Source organism: Ahaetulla prasina, chromosome 2 (genome assembly GCF_028640845.1).
Source record: "Ahaetulla prasina isolate Xishuangbanna chromosome 2, ASM2864084v1, whole genome shotgun sequence".
Classification (NCBI taxonomy): domain Eukaryota; kingdom Metazoa; phylum Chordata; class Lepidosauria; order Squamata; family Colubridae; genus Ahaetulla; species Ahaetulla prasina.
Window position 1 is genome coordinate 3,173,659 of NC_080540.1, and position 21,007 is coordinate 3,194,665.

The 21,007-nt window shown below is 44.6% G+C and overlaps 1 protein-coding gene across 3 annotated transcripts; it reads right to left on the minus strand.

Moving 5' to 3' along the window:
- Positions 1-5,221: 5,221 nt before the first annotated feature.
- Positions 5,222-13,932, minus strand: LOC131192784 (zinc finger and SCAN domain-containing protein 31-like). Of its 3 annotated transcripts, none has more exons than XM_058172297.1 (4): positions 13,799-13,932; positions 7,987-8,583; positions 7,517-7,643; positions 5,222-6,656 (listed from the first exon to the last, which is right to left on the minus strand). In XM_058172297.1, the coding sequence occupies exons 2-4, from the start codon at positions 8,401-8,403 to the stop codon at positions 6,055-6,057; spliced, it is 1,146 nt and encodes a 381-aa protein (XP_058028280.1). In that variant the 5' UTR covers positions 8,404-8,583; positions 13,799-13,932; the 3' UTR covers positions 5,222-6,054. The 3 variants fall into 3 exon arrangements, with proteins under 3 accessions (XP_058028280.1, XP_058028282.1, XP_058028281.1); XM_058172299.1 differs by lacking the exon at positions 13,799-13,932 and adding an exon at positions 11,409-12,248; XM_058172298.1 differs by lacking the exon at positions 13,799-13,932 and having other exon boundaries at positions 7,987-11,177.
- Positions 13,933-21,007: the final 7,075 nt, after the last annotated feature.

The window sequence follows — 21,007 nt, forward strand, 5'->3', positions numbered from 1 at the left end:
TATCTTTTTTTTTTCTTTTTGATGTATGAAGGATCAGATACTCAGCCATTATAATTCTACATTCCTTATTTACAGAAATCATATCAAAATTTCGAATGAAATCTACTGGGAGCCCTGTAACCAAAAAGATTTATCGAGAGAAGGTATTCGTAGCTCACGGTTGAGCTGTGGGGTCCTTGATGCTCTCTGAGCTTGATGGTTTTCTTGCAGATGTTTCACTACAAAACTAGGTAACATCATCAGTACTAGAAGGGAATAATAATAATAATAATAATAATAATAATAAAAATAACAATAACAATAATAATAATAATTTAATTTGCATACCGCCCTTCTCCCGAAGGACTCAGGGTGGTTCACAGCCAAATAAAATCAACAATAAATAGGTACAATACAAGTAAAAACACTAATAAAAAACTTATTAAATTTGGCCCATAATTTAAAATACATAAAACCATAAGACCCCATTTAAAATTACAAATAATAAAACTAATTCTATGCCAGTCCTGCGCGGAAGAATAAATACATCTTCAGCGTGCGGCGGAAGGTCCGGAGATCAGGAAGTTGACGAAGTCCTGGGGGAAGCTCCTTCCAGAGGGTTCTTCTTGGGGGGGCGGGGTGGAAAGTGGTAACTAGACTCCAAGAGCCAGACTGAGTATGGTTTATGGTATTGCAGATCCTTCCCAATAGTGCTGGCAACTTCATTGACTTGGATTCAGAGCAGGAGTGGATCTCTATCACACACATGTCCAACTTATGACTGTATGACTATAACTTGTTGCTGGCAATCCTTATGATTTATATTGATATATTGATCATCAATTGTGTTGTAAATGTTGTACCTTGATGAACGTATCTTTTCTTTTATGTACACTGAAAGCATATGCACCAAGACAAATTCCTTGTGTGTCCAATCACACTTGGCCAATAAAATTCTATTCTATTCTATTCTATTCTAAAAACTTCTTCTTTCTATGTCTCTGTTCCTTTTGAACGCACCTTATCCGTCAGGCGCTCAAGTCATGGCAATCACTCCATCAGGACTCTGCCACACCTATTAAATCACACTGGTTGTTTTTGTTCTAAAAATTCACCCTCATCTTGTACGAGAATTCCGTACGCTGAGCGCTGGTTGATGTATAAGGAAGGTGGCATTCCACACACCCCGACAGAAGTTTGACAGCTACTCCTGACAGGAAATAGAATGGAGTTTACTCTTATTTTCATATACTAGTGACTTACCCTTTCAGTGTTGATCAGTTGCTTCACAAACAGTGTTTTCATTTATTTATTTATTTTATTTATTTATTTTGTCACAACATCATACAAAAAGATTATATAGTATATAACCATATAAACATATATAGGAAGAAGAAAAGAAAAACAATAGGACAGGAACGGTAGGCACGTATGTGCGCTTATACACGCCCCTTATGGTCCTCTTAGGAATGGGGTGAGGTCAATAGTAGAAAGTTTTTGGTTAAAGCTTTTAGGATTATGGGAAGAGACCACAGAGTCAGGTAAAGTATTCCAAGCACTGATGATTCTGTTGCAGAAGTCATATTTTCTGCAATCTAGATTAAAGCGGTTAACATTAAGTTTAAATCTATTGGTTGCCCTTGTATTATTGCAATTAAAGCTGAAGTAGTCTTTGACAGGAAGAACATTACAATAGATAATTCTGTGAGTTAAACTTAGGTCTTGTCGAAGGCGACGGATTTCCAAGTTTTCTAAGCCTAGGATTTCAAGTCTGGTGGGATAAGGTATTTTGTTGTTTTCAGAGGAATGGAGAACTCTTCTTGTAAAATATTTCTGGACACGTTCAATTGTATTGATGTCAGAGATGTGGTGAGGGTTCCAAACAGGTGAGCTGTATTCTAGAATTGGTCTAGCAAATGTTTTATATGCTCTGGTTAGTAGTGTGGTGTTTTTGGAAAAGAAGCTACGCAAAATTAGGTTTACAACTCTTAGAGCTTTTTTTGCTATGTAGTTACAGTGGGCTTTGGCACTTAGATCATTTGACATGAAAACTCCAAGGTCTTTAACGGGATGGGGGTCGTCTGTAAGGTAATGTCCATCTAGTATGTACTTAGTTTTTGGGTTCTTTTTTCCTATATGTAAGACTGAGCATTTGCTGGTTGAAATTTGGAGCTGCCAATTTTTAGACCAAGCGGTCATTGGTGCCGGGTTTTTACAGCCTCAGGCAGAGAAGGGCTATTCTGAACCCCTCCCTCAAATGTTCTTTAAAATACAGTTTCGCAGCATTCCTCCAACATGCAAACTGTGGTTACTCATCCTAAAATGAATCCTCTTTACCTGGAGCTTCAAATTTTGCTGTTTGCAAGGAAGATGTGTAGCTAAAAGTCAGTCTACATTTAATGTGCATCTGACTTTGGGGATAAAGTATATTTTAGACTATAAAAGGGCCTCCTCCGGATACCGTCAGCTAAACAATGTCGGCTGGCGACCTCCAGGGGGAGGGCCTTCTCTGTGGGGGCCCCTACCCTCTGGAACAAGCTCCCTCTGGGGCTTCGTCAACTCCCTGATCTCAGGTCCTTCCGCCGCGAGTTGAAGACGTTGCTGTTTCGAAGAGCAGGACTAGCTTGAACGTAGTTTTAAATTGGGGTTTTAAATCAGGGGTTTAAATGGGTTTTAAATTTGTATTTAAAAGTTTTAAGGCATCAACTGAATTTAATTGTCTATTCTTTTTGCTGTTTTATATGTATTATATGTTTTCTGTTGTTTTATTGGCTGTGAACCGCCCTGAGTCCTTCGGGAGATGGGCAGTATACAAATATAATAATAATAATAATAATAATAATAATAATAATAATAATAATAATAATAATAATAATAATAATAATAATAAGAAGAAGAAGAAGAAGAAGAAGAAGAAGAAGAAGAAGAAGAAGAAGAAGAAGAAGAAGAAGAAGATACTATGGAGTATAAGACACACATTAGCTTTAGAGGTGGAAAACAAAAGGGGAAAAATCTGCCTCTGCCTCCCAGCATCCATCTGTATTTACCCGGCTAGCGTCCTTGCACCAAATAGCCTGGTCAGCTTCAGCACATCGTTATGATGAGCATATGGCTCATCAACAGCTGATTGGCGATTGGCTCACCCTCCAAGAATGAGCTGATCAGATGTTTTAGGAGGCGGGGATCATTGCTGTCTGTCCGCCACTGCCTGTTTGCTGCCACCGATCACCTCTGCCAACATTCGGCACCTAGAACAGCTGATCGGTGGCATTCTGGAAGGCTGATCCAACTGCCAATCAGCTGCTCAGTGTTCCCTCATCCCCACCACAATATTCAGTTTCTAAGACACAGAGATTTCCACCCACTTTTTTTAGAAGGGGGGGAACCGTGTCTTAATAGTCCAAAAAATATGGCATTTCTTCATAAACAAACAAAGGTGAATTTTCTGTGCAGTTCACACCCCTTGCTCGCTCAATCTGGATGTCACAAAGCAAAGTCCACATTTTGTAATTAACACCTGCACCCCGTTTTGATTGGCAGAGTGTTGCAGGAGGCTGAGTGCTATCATGCCCCCTGGCCACACCCACCCAGCCTCTCCTCACCCATCCCCTCACAGCCCCTCCTTGCCTCACCTTATTTCATGCATTTAATATTTAATGTCAGCATTCCAGGTAATGCACCCATAGAAATTAGAACTCTGAGGCAGGAAAGTTCCTCAAAAAACAATTGCATACATAATATTGGTACAACTGGTGGAAGCCGGCTCTAAGTTTCCGCGACTTTCACCTAATTAAATGTTTCCCCTTTTCCCCCAAGTCAGCGGTCACATTATCCAATCCAAGAGCTGGCCGGTTGCTTGGTTACTTTCCTCCTCCTGACCAGCCATCTGTGAGGAGGTCCTTGGGTTCCCACAGGAAAGCTTTGTTGTTTTGGCTACAAAACCCCATCTCTTTCCCCCCTCCCTCTGTTGTGTGTCAACCTAAAAGCCTCCAAAAAACAGCTATGTTCACTTCAGGGTTGACACTTAACGAAGAACAATAAAAGAAGTACAGAAAACTATGTTTTGTTATAATCGTTTTAAAATATTAATTAAAACTATTACATAATAGCCGACAAAAACTAATAGAACTGTTATGAAAGATATTTCCATATTGCTTTTCGATTGGCGTCCTCACTTGCAATTTTCTTCATTTTTACTTGAGCATCATCTGCCATTGATTTATCTTTAACCATTTTTTCCACTGTAGGAGTAGGATCCCATTCCTTTAGAGGTAGGCCTATTAGACTAATAGTCATTATGTTTGATATATTAGAAACAGCTAGGTGACTTCTCTAAACGTATTATGTTCATGTTTGAAAAACCTGTTTCCGCTTCTGCTGAACTTACAGCAATTGTTCTGACAATATTTTTAGCTCTTTGAACACATTTAGGAATTGCATAGTTTTGGGAATTTTTAAAAACATTTTCCACAAAATCTCAATAATCACTAATATCAATTTGGTAACTAAAAGTCATTAAATATAAGCAATTGTTCTTTACCTGTTTTCCATGGAACTACTAATTTTTCAATATTCCAGTAATCTGGCTCCAAAAATTTGAGAAATTGTAATTTTATGTCTTGAAATTGGCTGCAATCTGTTTTTAAATGTCTTTTCTTCAAATTCATTATAATTTTTTCTAAGTCTTTCCCAAGGAAGCCCAGCAATGAAATGCTTTAATAGATTTTATTGCAAATTTTTCAGCCTTTACTATGTCTACATTTTTTGCTTGCAGTGCATTTGAAAGAAGAGAAATTTCATTTAGAATATCAATCATCAATCCCAAATCAGTTATAAAATATATATTTTCAAGGCGGGCAGCCATACCTAGGTACTTTTCATTTGAATGAAAACAGTGATGTAGCGCTGGATAAGCATGCCACACAGCTAGGGTTGATCTTAAACTACAGGCAGCCCATCTTGGTCCCAAAATACTACCAATTTTTATAATTTCAATTCCAAGTTGTTCGGATATTTTGGTAAGTTCAAGTTGGTTCTTATTGGATTGATGAAAAACAGTATATATCTTATCAATAAATATTTTAAAATGATTTTCTTGCTTTATTTCCTTTATCGAATCATCTAAAACAAGTTGGAGGCGATGGCGTAAACCAGTAAACCTAGTCCCTACCACCCACTAGTGGGCGTTCCAGCTTTCATGGTGGGCGGTGGGGTTTTTGTCCAATACTGAAGCACTTTTAAAAAAATTTTTAATTTACTTTAAAAAAAAATTCATAGCATTATTTAAAAACATTTTCATTAGGTTTCCACAAATTCCCCATGACAATTTAAATTTCTAAAAATATATTATTTGTATCACCCGCGCATAAGTTTAGTTCACGTTACATAAGTGAAACTCAATGGCGCAATAGTGTGACCGCAAACAAAAGAGCCTCATCCCAGAATAGCTCACGTATCTCCACCCACACCACCCAGCTGTAACAGACAAACAGAGCTGGTAGCTGGTGCCCCAACCCAAACCCAATCCACGATGCACGAGAGGCATGCGCAGACGACGATACACGGCACATTACTGTGGAACCAGTGGGTGGATAGAAAATTTTACTACTAACACAGATACAAAAGTGGGTGGTAGGTATAAAAAGGTTGATTACCCCTGGCTTAAATAGTGCCATATTACTATGTAGAAACTCTTTTGCTATTCTAGTGCTCACTCCAGATTTTCTCCCAAGCAAAACGCTGGCACCATCGGAGCAAAATCTGATTAAAAATTTTTTGGATAGTTCTTAGTAAGCCCAACATTATTTAAACTTTGCAAAACTGAAGAATATATTGTCTTTGCATCTTGTTTTTCCAACTCAACTAGCTCAAGGAAAATTGTTGGTGATGTATCTGAATCCTCAACTTTTCTGAAAAGTATGACAACTGGTTTGCAAGCTATTGTTGAGGCTTCGTCAATAATCAAGCATATTTTCAGATTATTTTCAATAATTTTAGTAAATTTTTAAATTTCTTTTACAATGAAATCAACTATTTTGACTGCAGTTTTACATGAATGTAGTCCTATTCCCTTACCTAACCCATCTCCTCTTTTATGTCCGAAAATGGTTTACAACTTTGTGCCAGGCTGTAAACTGTATTAAATAATGTACAAGTAGTTTGTTCATATTTTTCATTCATCAATCTTGCTATGGAAACCTCCTCACATTGTTTTATGTTCTCTTTACAAATATTATGAGCTCGCGATGAAAAATGTTCTTTCATTTTTTTCCTTAGAGAAGCTTGTTTTACCTCTCTATTTCTCCCTGATGCTTCAATCTGAAAATATTTCCACTCCTTTGATACATGAACACTTTTCATTTTTAGGAAGCCGTGTCTTGCACAATACTCGCAACCTAACTTTTTGTTAGAAATTTCCAATCCGTCGTATTTTTCTTTAAAATTGTTATATTGTTGCAGTGTCCAGCATTCAGGAAGACTGTTTTCAATTGTGGAGGTATCTTTATTTATTTCAATAACTGACGTGCTGCTTTCTCCAAGTTGGAGTGGCTGGAGTGGTTGTGCTTGTACCTGGTTTCTATCATCCACGACCAATTCTGATATAACTGATTCCAGTCTTGGTTTCTTACTGCTTCTTACTGAAAAATTCTGTTTCCTTTTCATCCTGTTAAGGGCAACTGCGAAAAAATTTAAAAAGTTTTAGTTTGAACTCGATTGTGGTCGCTATACATGTGAGACAGAGCAATTTACCAAAAACTAGACGAGCGGCCAAGGCAGACGAGGTGAGAAAAGGAGTGGCTGGGAAGGGCGGGGCGGGGCCAGACAGTGGTGGGATCAGCCGGTTTTATTTATTTTATTTATTTATTTTTGAATTTATATCCCGCCCTTCTCCGAAGACTCAGGGCGGCTTACCTTGTGTAAGGCAATAGTCTCATCCATTTGTATATTATATACAAAGCCAACTTGTATTGACCCCCCCCCCAACAATCTGGGTCCTCATTTTACCTACCTTATAAAGGATGGAAGGCTGAGTCAACCTTGGGCCTGGTGGGACTCGAACCTGCAGTAATTGTAATTGCAGGCAGCTGTGTTCATCGAACTGCACAAAAAGTTAGCTACCAGTTCTACCGAAGAGAACGAACCGGCTGAATCCCATCACTGACCACAACCACAGTTATAAAAAGCCTAAAATCACTGATCCCTTCATTCTAAATCACAAATGGCAGCATTTCAATAAAGGAGAATATTTGTAGCTCAGGGTTGAAATAGCAATAGCACTGAGGCTTATATACCACTTCATACTGCTTTACTGCCTTCTCTAAGCAGTTTCCAGAGTCTGCATATTGACCCCAACAATCTGGGTCCTCATTCCACCGACCTCGGAAGGATGGAAGGCTGAGTCAACCTTGAGCCGGTGAGGATCGAACTCCTGGCAGCGAGCTGAATTATCCTGCAATATTGCATTCTAACCACTGCGCAAAAGAGCGCTGGACTTTCTTGAAAGAACTTCATGCAGCTTAGGAGCACCTTCCCTTACCTGGTGAGATGCTCAAACTTGGACTTTCCTGGGGGATCTTCCAAATAATCACTTCCTGGGAAAGATTTAAGGGGTTGCTCTTTCCATCCAGATGTTGAGGAATAGCCCCCGAGACAGGCCTTTGGATCTGATAAGAAAGACAGAAAGGGAAATAATGAGACCACCTGAAGAAGTGGACACAACTGGACATCTTCAGAGGAAAAGCCCTTGTGTTAATAATGCCACAAAGTTAAGAACATCAACATATATTAATGTCCCAAAGATGCTTTTTGCAAAAGACAAGCAGACTTTCTTGGTTTTTTTCCTTTGAAAATGTCTCGCTTGTCAACTAAGAGGATTTTTCAGAACTGAAGAAGCTTCTTGGATGAGAAATAAAATGTTGACCTAGATAACTGAGAAACTCCATAGAGGACATATATTAAGATGTATATTAAGACCCCCTTTGAGCGCTGAAGATGAAGATCTCTCACCTGCACCTCGACCTCCTCTTTCTTCACCTCCTTCTGGCTCAGGAGGAAATTTTCAGCCAGGGCCACCGCCTGGGAGCTGGTCTCTGGTCCACACTCCCGCACCCAGCCCTGCATCTCTGGGGGCAGAAGGAACAGGAGCTGCTCCAGAACCACCAGGTCCAGCATCTGTGCCTTTGTATGTCTTTCTGGCTTCAACCACTGATTGCAAAAGTGATGGAGTCGGCTGCAAAGTCCTTGGGGACCCTCCGCCTCCTGGTAATACACCTGCCTGAAGTTTTGACGCTGGACCTCCGAGCTGATGGACTCTTCATCTTCATCCTCTGGTTCAGTTTTTATCCTGACCTCCACATAGCTCCCAAACTGATCAGCAGCAGGGCTTTGTCCAGCTTCTGCATCTAATGGGTGTTGTCCCTCCATTTTTTCCTCTATTCTCTAATCCAGATACAAAAGATGCCAACAGCTGCTTGGATCTCCAAGACCGAGGCTATGAAACGGGCCAATGGATCTCCACCGGACTTATCTTGCCCTGGACAAAACTCGGTACACCAGCTAGCCTTCCTTACGTGTGATATAGTTTGGTCCACAAGGAACTTCTACCTGCAAGTTTGAAAAGAAAACACAATTTCAGAATCAATGTTTCATTTTCAGCTGTTTTACACCTTTTTTTTGTTTCTGGGTGGGCCTAGGCCAGAGCAGAGAAAGCAACTAGGTCTCCCTGGATAGGAGAGGTAGAAGGAAAATCTTCAGGAACCATCAATAACCCAGAATATAGAAGGTATGCTGTATTTTTCAGAGTATAAGACATTCCAGAGTGTAAGACACACCTTAGTTTTTGGGGAGGAAAATAAGAAAAACAATTCTGCCGCTGCCTACCAGCATCCTTTGGTATTCATCTGGCTAGTGTCCTGTCAGTGTGTGTGAGAGTTGAGGGCTGTTTGGAAACTGAAACAGTATTTGCTGTGTGGGCAACAAGGAAGGAGACAGCAAGGAGCCTGGGCATGGCTTAGCTCAACTGTTCCTGTACTAAAGCTGCGTGCTGTGCTGATCTCTGAAATTCAAACTGAAACTCCTCCCCTCTGCTTGTGTTTACTACCACTTGGAAAATTTGCTTTTGGTATTGTATATTTACTTCATGTGTTATATTATATATAAAGAGAAATTATTGAATCCTGCTGAATCAGTTACTTGTGTGTGCTTTCATCGCCTCCTCCGTGCTTCACGTTTTTGACTATATTCGGTGTATAAGACGCACCCAAATTTTCACTTCTTGGGGGGCGGGTGTCTTATACTCCCAAAAATATGGTAAATTTAGGACTTTGAATTTCTTCTCCCTCACAGCCAAGCAACGAACACTTATAGTTCTGTAACAAGTAAGCAAGAGATAGCAATTGGTCGCTTGAGTTCGACATTGTCTGAAACAAACTCTGGATCTGACTGAATATTTGTAGGCACATTTATTTCCCCCCCTTAAGTGTCTGATATCCATCCTCCCTCATCTTTCTTTTTCCCAGGGATGGATGGGGTGGGGTGGCTTTGTTGCATCCTCAAAGTTTGGAAATCCCTGGTTGGTTGAGTCCTTCCGACGGAAACGCCCCTTTCAAAAGACCCAACAAGAACACGGTTCACACAACAGGCCCAAAACCAGATGAACGGACACCGACCTCAAAGCTCCCATTAAACGCTCCAACCACACTGCCAGCTTAATGGTAAATGGAGTCATTGGTGTCCTCTGAGCTTGGCTGTTTTCTTGCTGATTGTCCATTACCTAACTAGACAACCTCAACAATGCTAATGGGGCTTCCCTGGTTCACAGCTTCTCCAGAAATACCTGTGTGGCTCCCCCCACCCCACCCCAGCTCTTGGAGGGGAATCAGGCATTTTGGGGAATAATAATAACAACAACAACAACAATAATTTAATTTTTATACCGCCCTTCTCCCGAAGGACTCAGGGCGGTGCACAGCCAGATAACATCAACAATCAATGGATACAATACAAATAAAAACAGTGCTAAAAAACTTATTAAATTTGGCCCCTAAATTAAAATACATAAAACCATACAAATACAAAAATACATAAAACCCCATTTAAAATTACAAATACTAATACTAATTCTATGCCAGTCCTTCACGGAAGAATAAATATGTCTTCAGCTCGCGGCAGAAGGTCCGGAGATCAGGAAGTTGACAAAGTCCTGGGGGAAGTTCGTTCCAGAGGGTAGGGGCCCCCACAGAGAAGGCCCCCCCCGGGGGTCACCAGCCGACATTGTTTGGCCCTCCCTATGGGAGCGCACGGGTCAGTGGGAGGCAAACGGTGGCAGAAGGCAATCCCGTAGATATTATTATTATTATTTATTAAATTTTTATACCGCCCTTCTCCCGAAGGACTCAGGGTGGTCCTAAGCCATGGAGCGCTTTAAAGGTGGTAACCAACACCTTGAAGTGCACCCGGAAGACCACAGGCAGCCAGTGCAGCTTGCGCAGGAGAGGTGTTATATGGGAGCCATGAATGGCTCCCTCTATCACCCGCGCAGCCGCATTCTGGACCAACTGAAGCCTCTGGGTGCTCTTCAAGGGGAGCCCCATGTAGAGAGCATTGCAGTAGTCCAGGCGAGAAATGATGGGGGCATGACTGACTGTGCATAGGGACTGTGCATAGGGAATCCCGGTCTAGAAAATCCTTCCCTCTCCCCCCCCACTCCCACTCAGGGGCTTTCTCAGGAAATGGGGAAGGGAGGGAGATAGTTGTTCCCCCCGGCCTTTTTTCAAAATTTTATTTTGCAATGCAAGCCTTCCCCCTCCCCCCACTCCCATTCAGGGGCTCCCCCAGAGGAAATGCGGAGGGGGAAGATGGAAGGCTCCCCTACATCCCCTCCTTCTTCCTGGGGATAATGCTGTTTCTTCCAGGGAGGGGGGAAGCAACACAGCCGGTCTGCTGAATAGGGAAATTATCCAGGGGTGAAATGTAAAATTTGTTACTACCGGTTCTGTGGGCGTGGCTTGGTAGGGGCGGGTTGTAATGTGACTGGGTGGGCATGGCCAACGTTGTTTTTTTTTACTTTTAAAAGCATTTTTTCTACCACCTCTTGGCGGAAGAGGTTGTGAAAAATGCTTTTAAAGGCCTCTGATGATCAGGCAAACTCAGCTGGGATCGCCAGAGGAGCCTTTTAAAAGCTTTTAAAGCAGGGGTCTCCAACCTTGGTCCCTTTAAGACTTGTGGACTTCAACTCCCAGCGTTGCTGGCTGAGGAACTCTGGGAGTTGAAGTCCACAAGTCTTAAAGGACCAAGGTTGGAGACCCCTGTTTTAAAGGGTTCTGAGGATCCCAGCTGAATTGCCTGATTGCCAGAACCCTTTAAAAGCATTTTTACAACTGGCCGAAGAGATTGAGAAAAAAGTCTTTTAAAAGTTAAAAAAAAACAACCTCTGATGATCGCACGGCTCAGCTCGGCATGCGGGAGGTGGGGAGGGATTTTTGCTAGCAGTTCTCCGAACCACCTGCCGCCATCGCTATCTGATCGGGTGATCGGGTCCGAACCAGGAGCATTTCACCCCTGCCCCACCGCCACATGCATGCAAAGGGATGGCAGGGGAACATGAGGCCAGGGCCTTCCCGTGCCCCTTGCTGGGAACCCAAGGACTGGATGAGACCCCCTTGCAAATCCTAGCATGAGGATTCTCCCCCCAGAAGAGCCCCCACCCCTTACCCGGCAGCAGGGCAAAAGTCCTAGAGAGGCGAGAGATTAACCTTCTTCCTTCCAAACAAAGCTGACTAGGGAAATTATCCCATCAATAAACACAGGATTAAACGTCACCAAGCACAGGATTAAAACATTACCAAAAAACAGATTTAGAGTAAAACTCAGAAAGGGTCTATAAATCACATATTTGAATGTCAATCTTCCTAGCTAGCCAAGAAGCCTTGCTGAATGTCACTCATTTTGGTTCCTGGTCATTAAAAGCTTCGTTCTGGCAGCTCTGCTTCGTTCTTCAATTTATTCATCAAAGTGTTGATCATTAAGTCCCGGCTGGAAGAAATCCAACAGAGGAGAATTTCCTCCCAACAGCGGTGAGACCTTCAGTGCCTCTCTCTCTATATATATGTATGAATCTATGTATGCATTCATTCACACACACACCCTCCGTGGGAGTGCCCCTCCCACAATTACATGGGTTCCACCCTTCCGGAAATAATCTACCTTTTGTGCCCTTCCTGGCAAAGGGGCTGCCAGAGGGCAGGGTTTACCCCAGCCCATAGCAGAAATACCTGTGTGGCTCTCCCCCCCCCCCCACAACTCACTTGGAAGTGGAATCCGGCATTTTGGGGGCGGGGAGGAGTCCTGCTTGCCTTTTTCAATGCAAGTTTTCCCTCTCCCCCCCCCATTCAGGAAATGGGGAGGTGGGGAGGTGGAGGGCTCCCCCAGATCCCCTCCTCCTTCCTGGGGATGATGCTGTGTTTCTTCCAGGAAGTGGGGGAGAGCAACAGGGCTGGTCTGAAACTCTGTTCCCCCACCCAAACACACACACTCACATAGCCTAGGACAGGGGTCTCCAACCTTGGTCCCTTTAAGACTTGTGGACTTCAACTCCCAGAGTCCCTCAGCCGGCTTTGCCGGCTGAGGGACTCTGGGAGTTGAAGTCCACAAGTCTTAAAGGGACCAAGGTTGGAGACCCCTGGCGTAGAACATGCATGCAAAGGGAGGCCAGGGGGAAATGGGCCCAGGGCCTTCCCTCACCCCTTGCTAGGATTCCAAAGACTGGAGGAGGCCTTTGCAAGACCCCCTTTGCAAGTCCCAGCACGTGGCTTCTCCCTTCTCCCCCCCCCACAAAGAGCCCCCCCCCCACTCACTAGGCAGCGCCCATTCCCTGCACCTTGTGGCGGAGAGGGGAGGGAGGGGCAAAGTCCTAGAGAGGCCAGCTTCTCAGTGACATCATCACCCCCTCTGAAAAACCCCAAGCTCCGTCCAAAGTTTTTGAAACCCCCTAAACAGAACAGGTTAGGCTTTCCTGCGCATGCTCCGTTTCTTCCTGAAATTTCTTTTAGGCCACCCGTCCGGCTTTTGGCTCTTTTTGCCCCTTCTCTTTTTTTTTCCCTCCGGAGCGCGCCCCCTGGTGGCTCCTGCGCACCAAGCAGAGACCGGAACCACTTTGAAAACGGGAGGAAGACGATTTTTTTTTTTTTTGCAGGAGGGGCTGAGGATGATGGGAAAGGAGGAGGAGCAGTGGTGGGATCCAGCCAGTTCTAACCGGTTCGGGAGAACCAGTAGCTCAACTTGTTTGCCGACTTGGTGGAACCGGCTGAGTCAGGGCTCGCCAACCTTGGTCCCTTTAAGACTTGTGGACTTCAACTCCCAGAGTCCCTCAGCCAGCTTTGCTGGCTGAGGGACTCTGGGAGTTGAAGTCCACAAGTCTTAAAGGGACCAAGGTTGAAGGGCCCTGGGCTGAATAACCTTCCTCCCCCCCTCGCGCACGCGCAGTCCCGGCAAAGGCGCCGGGGGGGGGAAAGGGGCAGGGCGGGCGCGTCAAACAAGAGGCCTTTAAGGAAAGAGCGCGCACTGTTCGTTGGGAGGGGTGTGCGCGGGCGGGCGGGGAAGAAAGAGACGCGGGCGGGCGCCGCTCTCGCGTTTCTTCTTTCCACTTTTCAGTTTCTTTTCCTCTTTTTGAATCCCTTTCGCTTTTTTTTTTTTTTGGGAGGGGGAGGCCGCCGCCTCGAGCGCCCCTTTCTCCAAAGGACAAGGAAGGGCCCCCACTTCCCACTCCTGGGATCCCAGCCCCTTTCTTCCCTCCCGCCCCTCCACGAACCCGCCCCTTTACCGGGGGGGGTCTCCTTGGCTTCCAGAGATCCGGAGCGGCGGCCTCGCCAGCGGTATCGGGGGGAGCCACAAGCGGCCCCACAGAGAGAGAGCGAGGGAGAAAGACGCGGCTGCTTCCGGCTCCAGCGACGGAATCGGTCGGTCTGGATTAGGAGGGAGGAGTTTCCTTAGAACAGAGGAAATGGGAGGGCCCCCCAAAAAAGCGGAAGGACCAATGGGAATTCTCCTGTCTGTCGCGTCATCGGTTTGTGGGAGGGGCCTCCCGTCGTCTCCTCTTCCCCCCGCCCCCCCGCTGGAGGGGAGAGAGAGAGAGAAGAGCGGAGAAAGTGGGAGGGGCGGGGCTCCCTTCAGCCTTTCGGGGGGAGGGGACGCAGATCAACGGGGTGGGTGGGGGTGGGGTTCATGGCTGCCCCGGAGGAGGGGGTGGGCTTCTTTTTGGCCCCTCCCCCCGGATCCTACCTGGAGTGGGAGGGGCCCCTCCGGCCCCTCCCCCAATAAAGTGGGGTGAGGCTCCTGCCCGCCCCTCCCCCTCCCGGAAGCTTCTGCCTTTCGAGCCCTTCCTGGCAAAGGGGCCGCGGGGGGGGAGCGGGGCGGGGCGGGGGCAGGTTTTCCCCCAGGGCTGTGGGGGGGTTGTTGTTGTTTTGACCCAGGCTGGGTTTCATTCAAGAAGCGCCCCTGTTGGATCTCAATGGGGGGGAAATCAGAGGGGAGGAAGCAGGAATCCCTCTTTCTTTCTTTCTTTCTTTCTTTCTTTCTTTCTTTCTTTCTTTCTTTCTCTCCTTTCTTTTTTCTTTCTCTTTCTTTTTTCTTTCTCTCTGTCTCTTCGTTCCTTCCTTCCTTCCTTTCTTCCTTCCTTTCTTTCCTTCCTTCTTCTTCCTCTTTCCTTCCTTCTTTCTTTCTTCCTTCCTTCTTTCCTTCTTCCTTCTTTCTTTCTTCCTTCCCTCTTTCCTTCCTTCTTTCTTTCCTTCCTTCCTTCTTCCCTTCCTTCCTTCTTTCCTTCTTCCTTCCCTCTTTCCTTCTTTCCTTCTTTCCTTCCTTCCTTCCCTCTTTTCTTCCTTCCTTCCTTCTTCCTTCTTTCCTTGTTTCCATCTTTCCTTCCTTTCTTCTTTCTTTCCTTCCTTCCTTCTTTCCTTCTTCTTTCTTTCTTTCTTCCTTCCTTCCTTCTTCCTTCCCTCTTTCCTTCCTTCCTTCTTTCTTTCCTTCCTTCCTTTCTATTTTCCTTCCTTCCTTCTTTCCCTCTTCCTTCCCTCTTTCCTTCCTTCCTTCTTTCCTTCTTCCTTCCTTCTCCTTCCTTCCTTCCTTCTTCCTTCCTTCTTTCCTTCTTTCTTCCTTCCTTCTTCTTCTTTCCTTCCTTCCTTCCTTCTTTCCCTTCCTTCCTTGATTTCCTTCCTTCCTTCCTTCCTTCTTCGATTTCTTCTTTCTTCCTTCCTTCCTTCTTCCTTCCTCTTTCCTTCCTTCCTTCTTTCTTTCCTTCCTTCCTCTTCCTTCCTTCTTCCTTCTTCCTTCTTCTTCCTCCTTCCTTCCTTCCTTCTTCCTTCTTCCTTCTCCTTCCTTCCTTCCTTCTTTCCTTCTTTCCATCTTTCCTTCCTTTCTTCTTTCTTTCCTTCCTTCCTTCCTTCCTTCCTTCTTCCTTCCCTCTTTCCTTCTTCCTTCTTTCCTTGTTTCCATCTTTCCTTCCTTCTTTCCTTCCTTCCTTCCTTGTTTCCATCTTCCTTCTTTCCTTTCCTTCTTCCTTCCCTCTTTCCTTCCTTCTTTCTTTCCTTCCTTCCTTCTTCCCTTCCTTCCTATTTTCCTTCCTTCCTTCTTTCCTTCCTTCCTTCCTTCTTCCCTTCCTTCCTTCTTTCCTTCTTCCTTCCCTCTTTCCTTCTTTCCTTCTTTCCTTCTTCTTTCTTTCTTCCTTCTTTCCTTCTTCCTTCCTTCTTTCTTTCTTCCTTCTTTCCTTCCTTCTTTCTTTCCTTCCTTCCTTCTTCCCTTCCTTCCTTCCTTCCTTCTTCCTTCTTTCCTTGTTTCCATCTTCCTTCCTTCTTTTTCTTTCCTTCCTTCCTTCCTTCCTTCTTTCCTTCTTCTCTTCCTTCCTTCCTTCCTTCTTCCTTCCTCTTTCCTTCTTCCTCTTTCCTTCCTTCTTTCTTCCTTCCTTCTTCCTTCCTTTCTATTTTCCTTCCTTCCTTCTTCCTCTTCCTTCCTTCCTTCCTTCCTTCCTTCTTCCTTCCTCTTTCCTTCTTCCTTCCTTCCTTCCTTCTTCCTCTCTTCCTTCCTTCTTTCCTTCTTCTTCTTTCTTCCTTCTTCTTTCCTTCCTTCCTTCCTTCCTTCTTTCTTTCCTTCCTTCTTTTCTTCCTTCCTTCCGAAAGGACCTAATAATAGGGAAATAATAACAGAATCAGTAGCATTAGTTTAACTTGCTCTTTCACTTTTTTAAAGAGGTGCTTGTGCTAGTCGTAAAATTTATCTAACCTGCCTTTGGCTCCTGTAAACATTTGCTTCTGCTCTGTATTTGTAGAATTTGCATTTGGCCTCTGCAAAAGAGGTGCTCCTGCCATCCATCTGAGTCCATCAACCTGACTCTTGTTTTTCTCTGCCACTCAACACCTGGCACATCGCTCAGGTTAGAAGCTGCATAGATCATTTGCCTGTCAGGGATGAGTTAACACAGCCAGCACATCTGGGGTGCCCCCCCCCGCTACACTTTTGGCCCCAGCCAGGAAGGACCTAACCTTTGGATCTGTGTTGCTAAGCGCCCAGCCCCGATGGATAAGGGAAGCATCCGTCTTGTGCAGGGCCATAAGGAATGCTTTGAAGATAATGTAGGAATTGGGGGCCAGAATGGGGTACCAAACTGATGTCTCTGAAGCAGTAGTGAAATCTGAACCGGTTTACTACCAGATGCAAGGTGCACGTTAAAAGGAGGCATGCGGTAAGTAGAACAGCGGGGGGTAGGGGGTGATCAGTTGTGGCGCACAATCTTTTTTTTTATTTTTAAAAGCATTTTGTTTACAACCCATTTGGCCGAATGGGTTGTTAAAAAAATGGCTTTTAAAAGTAAAAAAAAAAGAGGCTCTTACATCAGGCAACTCAGCTGGGATCATCAGAGTGGTTGTTTTTTTTTTACCTTTTAAAAGCATTTGTTTTACAACCCATTTGGCCAAATGGGTTGTAAAAAAAATGCTTTTAAAAATAAAAACAAGGGTCTGAGGATTAGGCAACTCAGCTGGGATCATCAGAATCATTTTTTTACTTTTTAAAAGCGTTTTTTTACAACCCATTTGGCCAAATGGATTGTAAAAAAATGCTTTTAAAAGTAAAAAGAAATGCTTTGATTGCACAGCTCAGCTGTGATTGTCAAGAGCCTTTTTTTACCTTTTAAAAGAAGCGGGAAAGAAGGGAAAACTATTCGATAAATAGATGTGAAACTGAATTTGAATATTTAGTATCTCAGATTATGAAAGATGAAATTGGGCTAAAGGGACTCGTTAGTAGGGTTTATAAGATTATAAATTCTGATGAAAAATTACAAAGAGTGATGAGGACAAATTGGGAAAAAGATCTTAATATTGAAATACCAGAGTCAGATTGGAATGTGAATTGGAATAGTAGAATTATGAGAACTTTATCTATAAGGATTAAAGAGCATAATTATAAAGTTGTTTGGAAATGGTATTTGACTCCAGTAAGATTGTCACAAATGGATAAAAAAATTAGTAAAAAATGTTGGAGATGTGAGATGGAATTGGGGACTTATGAACATATGTGGTATAAATGTGATAAGGTTAAAATGTTTTGGCAACAATTGGAGAAAATGATATTTGAAATGATGGGGAAAGTAATAATATTGAGAGTGGAAACTATATTATTGTTGGTAATTAAGGAAATAGAATTAACAAAATATGAAAAAGAATTGATTAGAATTATGATTATAATAGGTAGAATTATAATAGCTAGATATTGGAAATTAGATGTGATTTTTAGAATAGAAGAGTGGAATTCTGAAATGTGGAAATTAGCCTTAAATGATAAAATGACATGTGATATTAAAATTAGAAGTGGTGTGTATAAAGAAGATATTTTCTGGAAGACTTGGAAACCATTCGTGGACTATGCGCTTGGAAAATTGGACGCTTTGGTACCTGTACCTCGAGAACGTGGATTTTGGCAATCATGAGGACATATCCAAAGACCCAAATCTTCCTTTTTTTATGTATAGCACAAGGGTGCAATAATGTATTTTCTTTTTTGTTTGTTGAAAAAAGCAATAAAAAAAATAAAAAAAAATTAAAAAAATAAAAGAAGCGGCAAGCAGGGAAGCGGGCGACCAGGCACTGGGTGGGCATGGGTGGGGAGGGGCAGGCATTTTTGCTACGGGTTCTCCAAACCACCCACCGCCATCGCTACTGGATCGGACAATCTGGTCCGAACCGGGGAGCATTTCACCTCTGCTCTGAAGTTATAAAAAGGACACCATACTTTCCGTAAAGATAAAGCTTCCCCTGGCACATATGTGCTAGTTGTTCCCGACTCTAGGGGGCAGTGCTCATCGACATTTTGAAGCCAAAGACGTCTGTCCGAAGACGTCTCCGTGGTCATGTGGCCGGCATGACTCAATGCCAAAGGCGCACAGAACGCTGTTACCTTCCCTCCAAAGATGGTCCCTATTTTTTCTACTTGCATTTTTAACGTGCTTTTGAAACTGCTAGGTTGCAGAAGCTGGGAGAAGGAACGGGAGCTCACCCTGTTACGCGGCAGCACTAGGGATTCGAACTGCTGAACTGCTGATCTTTCAATTGACAAGCTCAGTGTCTTAGTGCCTCAGCCACCACATCTTACTTTCCTTAAGTGTGGACTTTCTGCGCATGCTCTTTGCTTGTACGTTGTGGGATGGTCCACTCAGAGTTGACTTAAGCGCTTCTCTGATTGATTTATTTATTTATTTATTTGTTCGCACTTTTATACCGCCCTATCTCCCTAGGGACTCAGGGCGGTTTACAGCCAAGTAAAACATATATATATACAGAATAAAACAACAATTTAAAAAACTTATTAAATAAGGCCGAATATAAATAGAAATATAAATAATAAAACCCCATTAAAACCAGATTTAAATTTAAAAAATTCTAGTCCAGTCCTGCGCAAATAAATAGATGTGTCTTAAGCTCGCAGCGGAAAGTTCGAAGATCAGGAAGTTGACGAAGTCCTGGGGGAAGCTCGTTCCAGAGGGTGGGGGCCCCTACAGAAAAGGCCCTTCCCCTGGGTGTCGCCAGTCGGCACTGCCTAGCCGACGGCACCCTGAGGAGTCCCTCTCTGTGAGAGCGCACGGGTCGGTGAGAGGCAATCGGTGGCAGCAGACGGTCCCGTAAGTAGCCTGGCCCTATGCCATGGAGCGCTTTAAAGATAATTACCAGAACCTTGAAGCGCACCCGGAAGGCCACAGGCAGCCAGTGCAGTCTGCGCAGGAGAGGTGTTACATGGGAGCCACGAGGGGCTCCCTCTATCACCCGCGCAGCCGCATTCTGAAGTACCTGGAGTCTCCGGGTGCTCCTCAAGGGGAGCCCCATGTAGAGAGCATTGCAGTAATCCAGATGAGATGTCACGAGAGCATGAGTGACCGTGCATAGGGCATCCTGGTCTAGAAAGGGGTGCAACTGGCAAACCAGGCGAACCTGGTAAAAAGCTCTCCTGGAGACGGCCGTCAAATGGTCTTCAAAAGACAGCCGTCCATCCAGGAGAACACCCAAGTTGCGCACCCTCTCCATTGGGGCCAATGACTCGCCCCCAACAGTCAGCCGCGGCTGCAGCTGACTGTACCGGGATGCCGGCATCCACAGCCACTCTGTCTTGGAGGGATTGAGCTTGAGCCTGTTTCTCCCCATCCAGACCCGTACGGCTTCCAGGCACCGGGACAGCACTTCGATAGCTTCGTTGGGGTGGCCCGGTGTGGAAAAGTACAGCTGAGTATCATCAGCGTACAGCTGGTACCTCACACCGAAGCCACTGATGATCTCACCCAGCGGCTTCATATAGATGTTGAACAAGAGGGGCGAGAGAATCGACCCCTCAGGCACCCCACAAGTGAGGCGTCTCGGGGCCGACCTCTGCCCTCCCGTCAACACCGTCTGCGACCGGTCAGAATGATAGGAGGAGAACCACCGATAGACGGTGCCTCCCACCCCCAATCCCTCCAACCGGTGCAGCAAGATACCATGGTCGATGGTATCAAAAGCCGCTGAGAGGTCTAATAGGACCAAGGCAGAGGAATAACCCCTATCCCCGGCCCTCCAGAGATTTTATTTATTTATTTATTTATTTTTCATATTTATATACCGCCCTATCTCCCTAGGGACTCAGGGCGGTTCACAGGCAATTAAAAATACATATAAATACAAACTAAAATGACAATTAAAAAACTTATTCTATAGCCGAATTATTAAAAACAATATAAATAATAAAAACCCATTTAAAACCAGTAAATTTAAAATCTAATCCAGTCCCGCCACCAACGCAACCAAAGCTGTCTCAGTGCTGTATCCAGGCTGAAAGCCGGACTGGAACGGGTCTAGATAGACGGTTTCCTCCAGGTACTGGGGTAATTGACATGCCACCACACTCTCTACAACCTTCGCCGCGAAGCGAAGGTTGGAGACCGGACGATAATTACCTAAAACCTCTGAACCTTACACTTCCTTTCCTTTCCTTTCCTTCCTTTCCTTTCCTTTCTTCCTTCCTTTCCTTCCCTCCCTTTCGTTCCCCTTCCTTCCCTCCATCCATCCCTCCACAATCCTTAGGATACTAAGACTATGAAAAAGATTTTCCTCTGAGGAATCTTTGCAAAAGAGCCTTTCCTGGATTTGGACTCTTTCAGCTTGCAGCCCTTTGGCCTCCTAGCCCCTCTCCAACTGTGGGGCTGCCCCCTCAGCCTCTGGGGGATGCTGACCTTCCCCTCCCATCACCCAAGAGCCCCTCCTTCCAGAGTAGCCCCCCCAGCTGCTCCAGGGTGATTCCTTCCCCCCCTGCCCAGTCTCCCTTTCAGGTATCTTTTCCCCAAATGAGCTGGAGGGAGCTCACAGGCCCCTTTCAGGGACTCAATCAAATCACAATAGAGCTGGAAGGGACCTTGGAGGTCTTCTAGTCCAACCCCCTGCTCAAGCAGGACACAGAGGAGGAAAGAGCCCAGACAGATTTCGTCCTGACCATGGGAATTTTCCGTGGCTTGGCCTTCAGA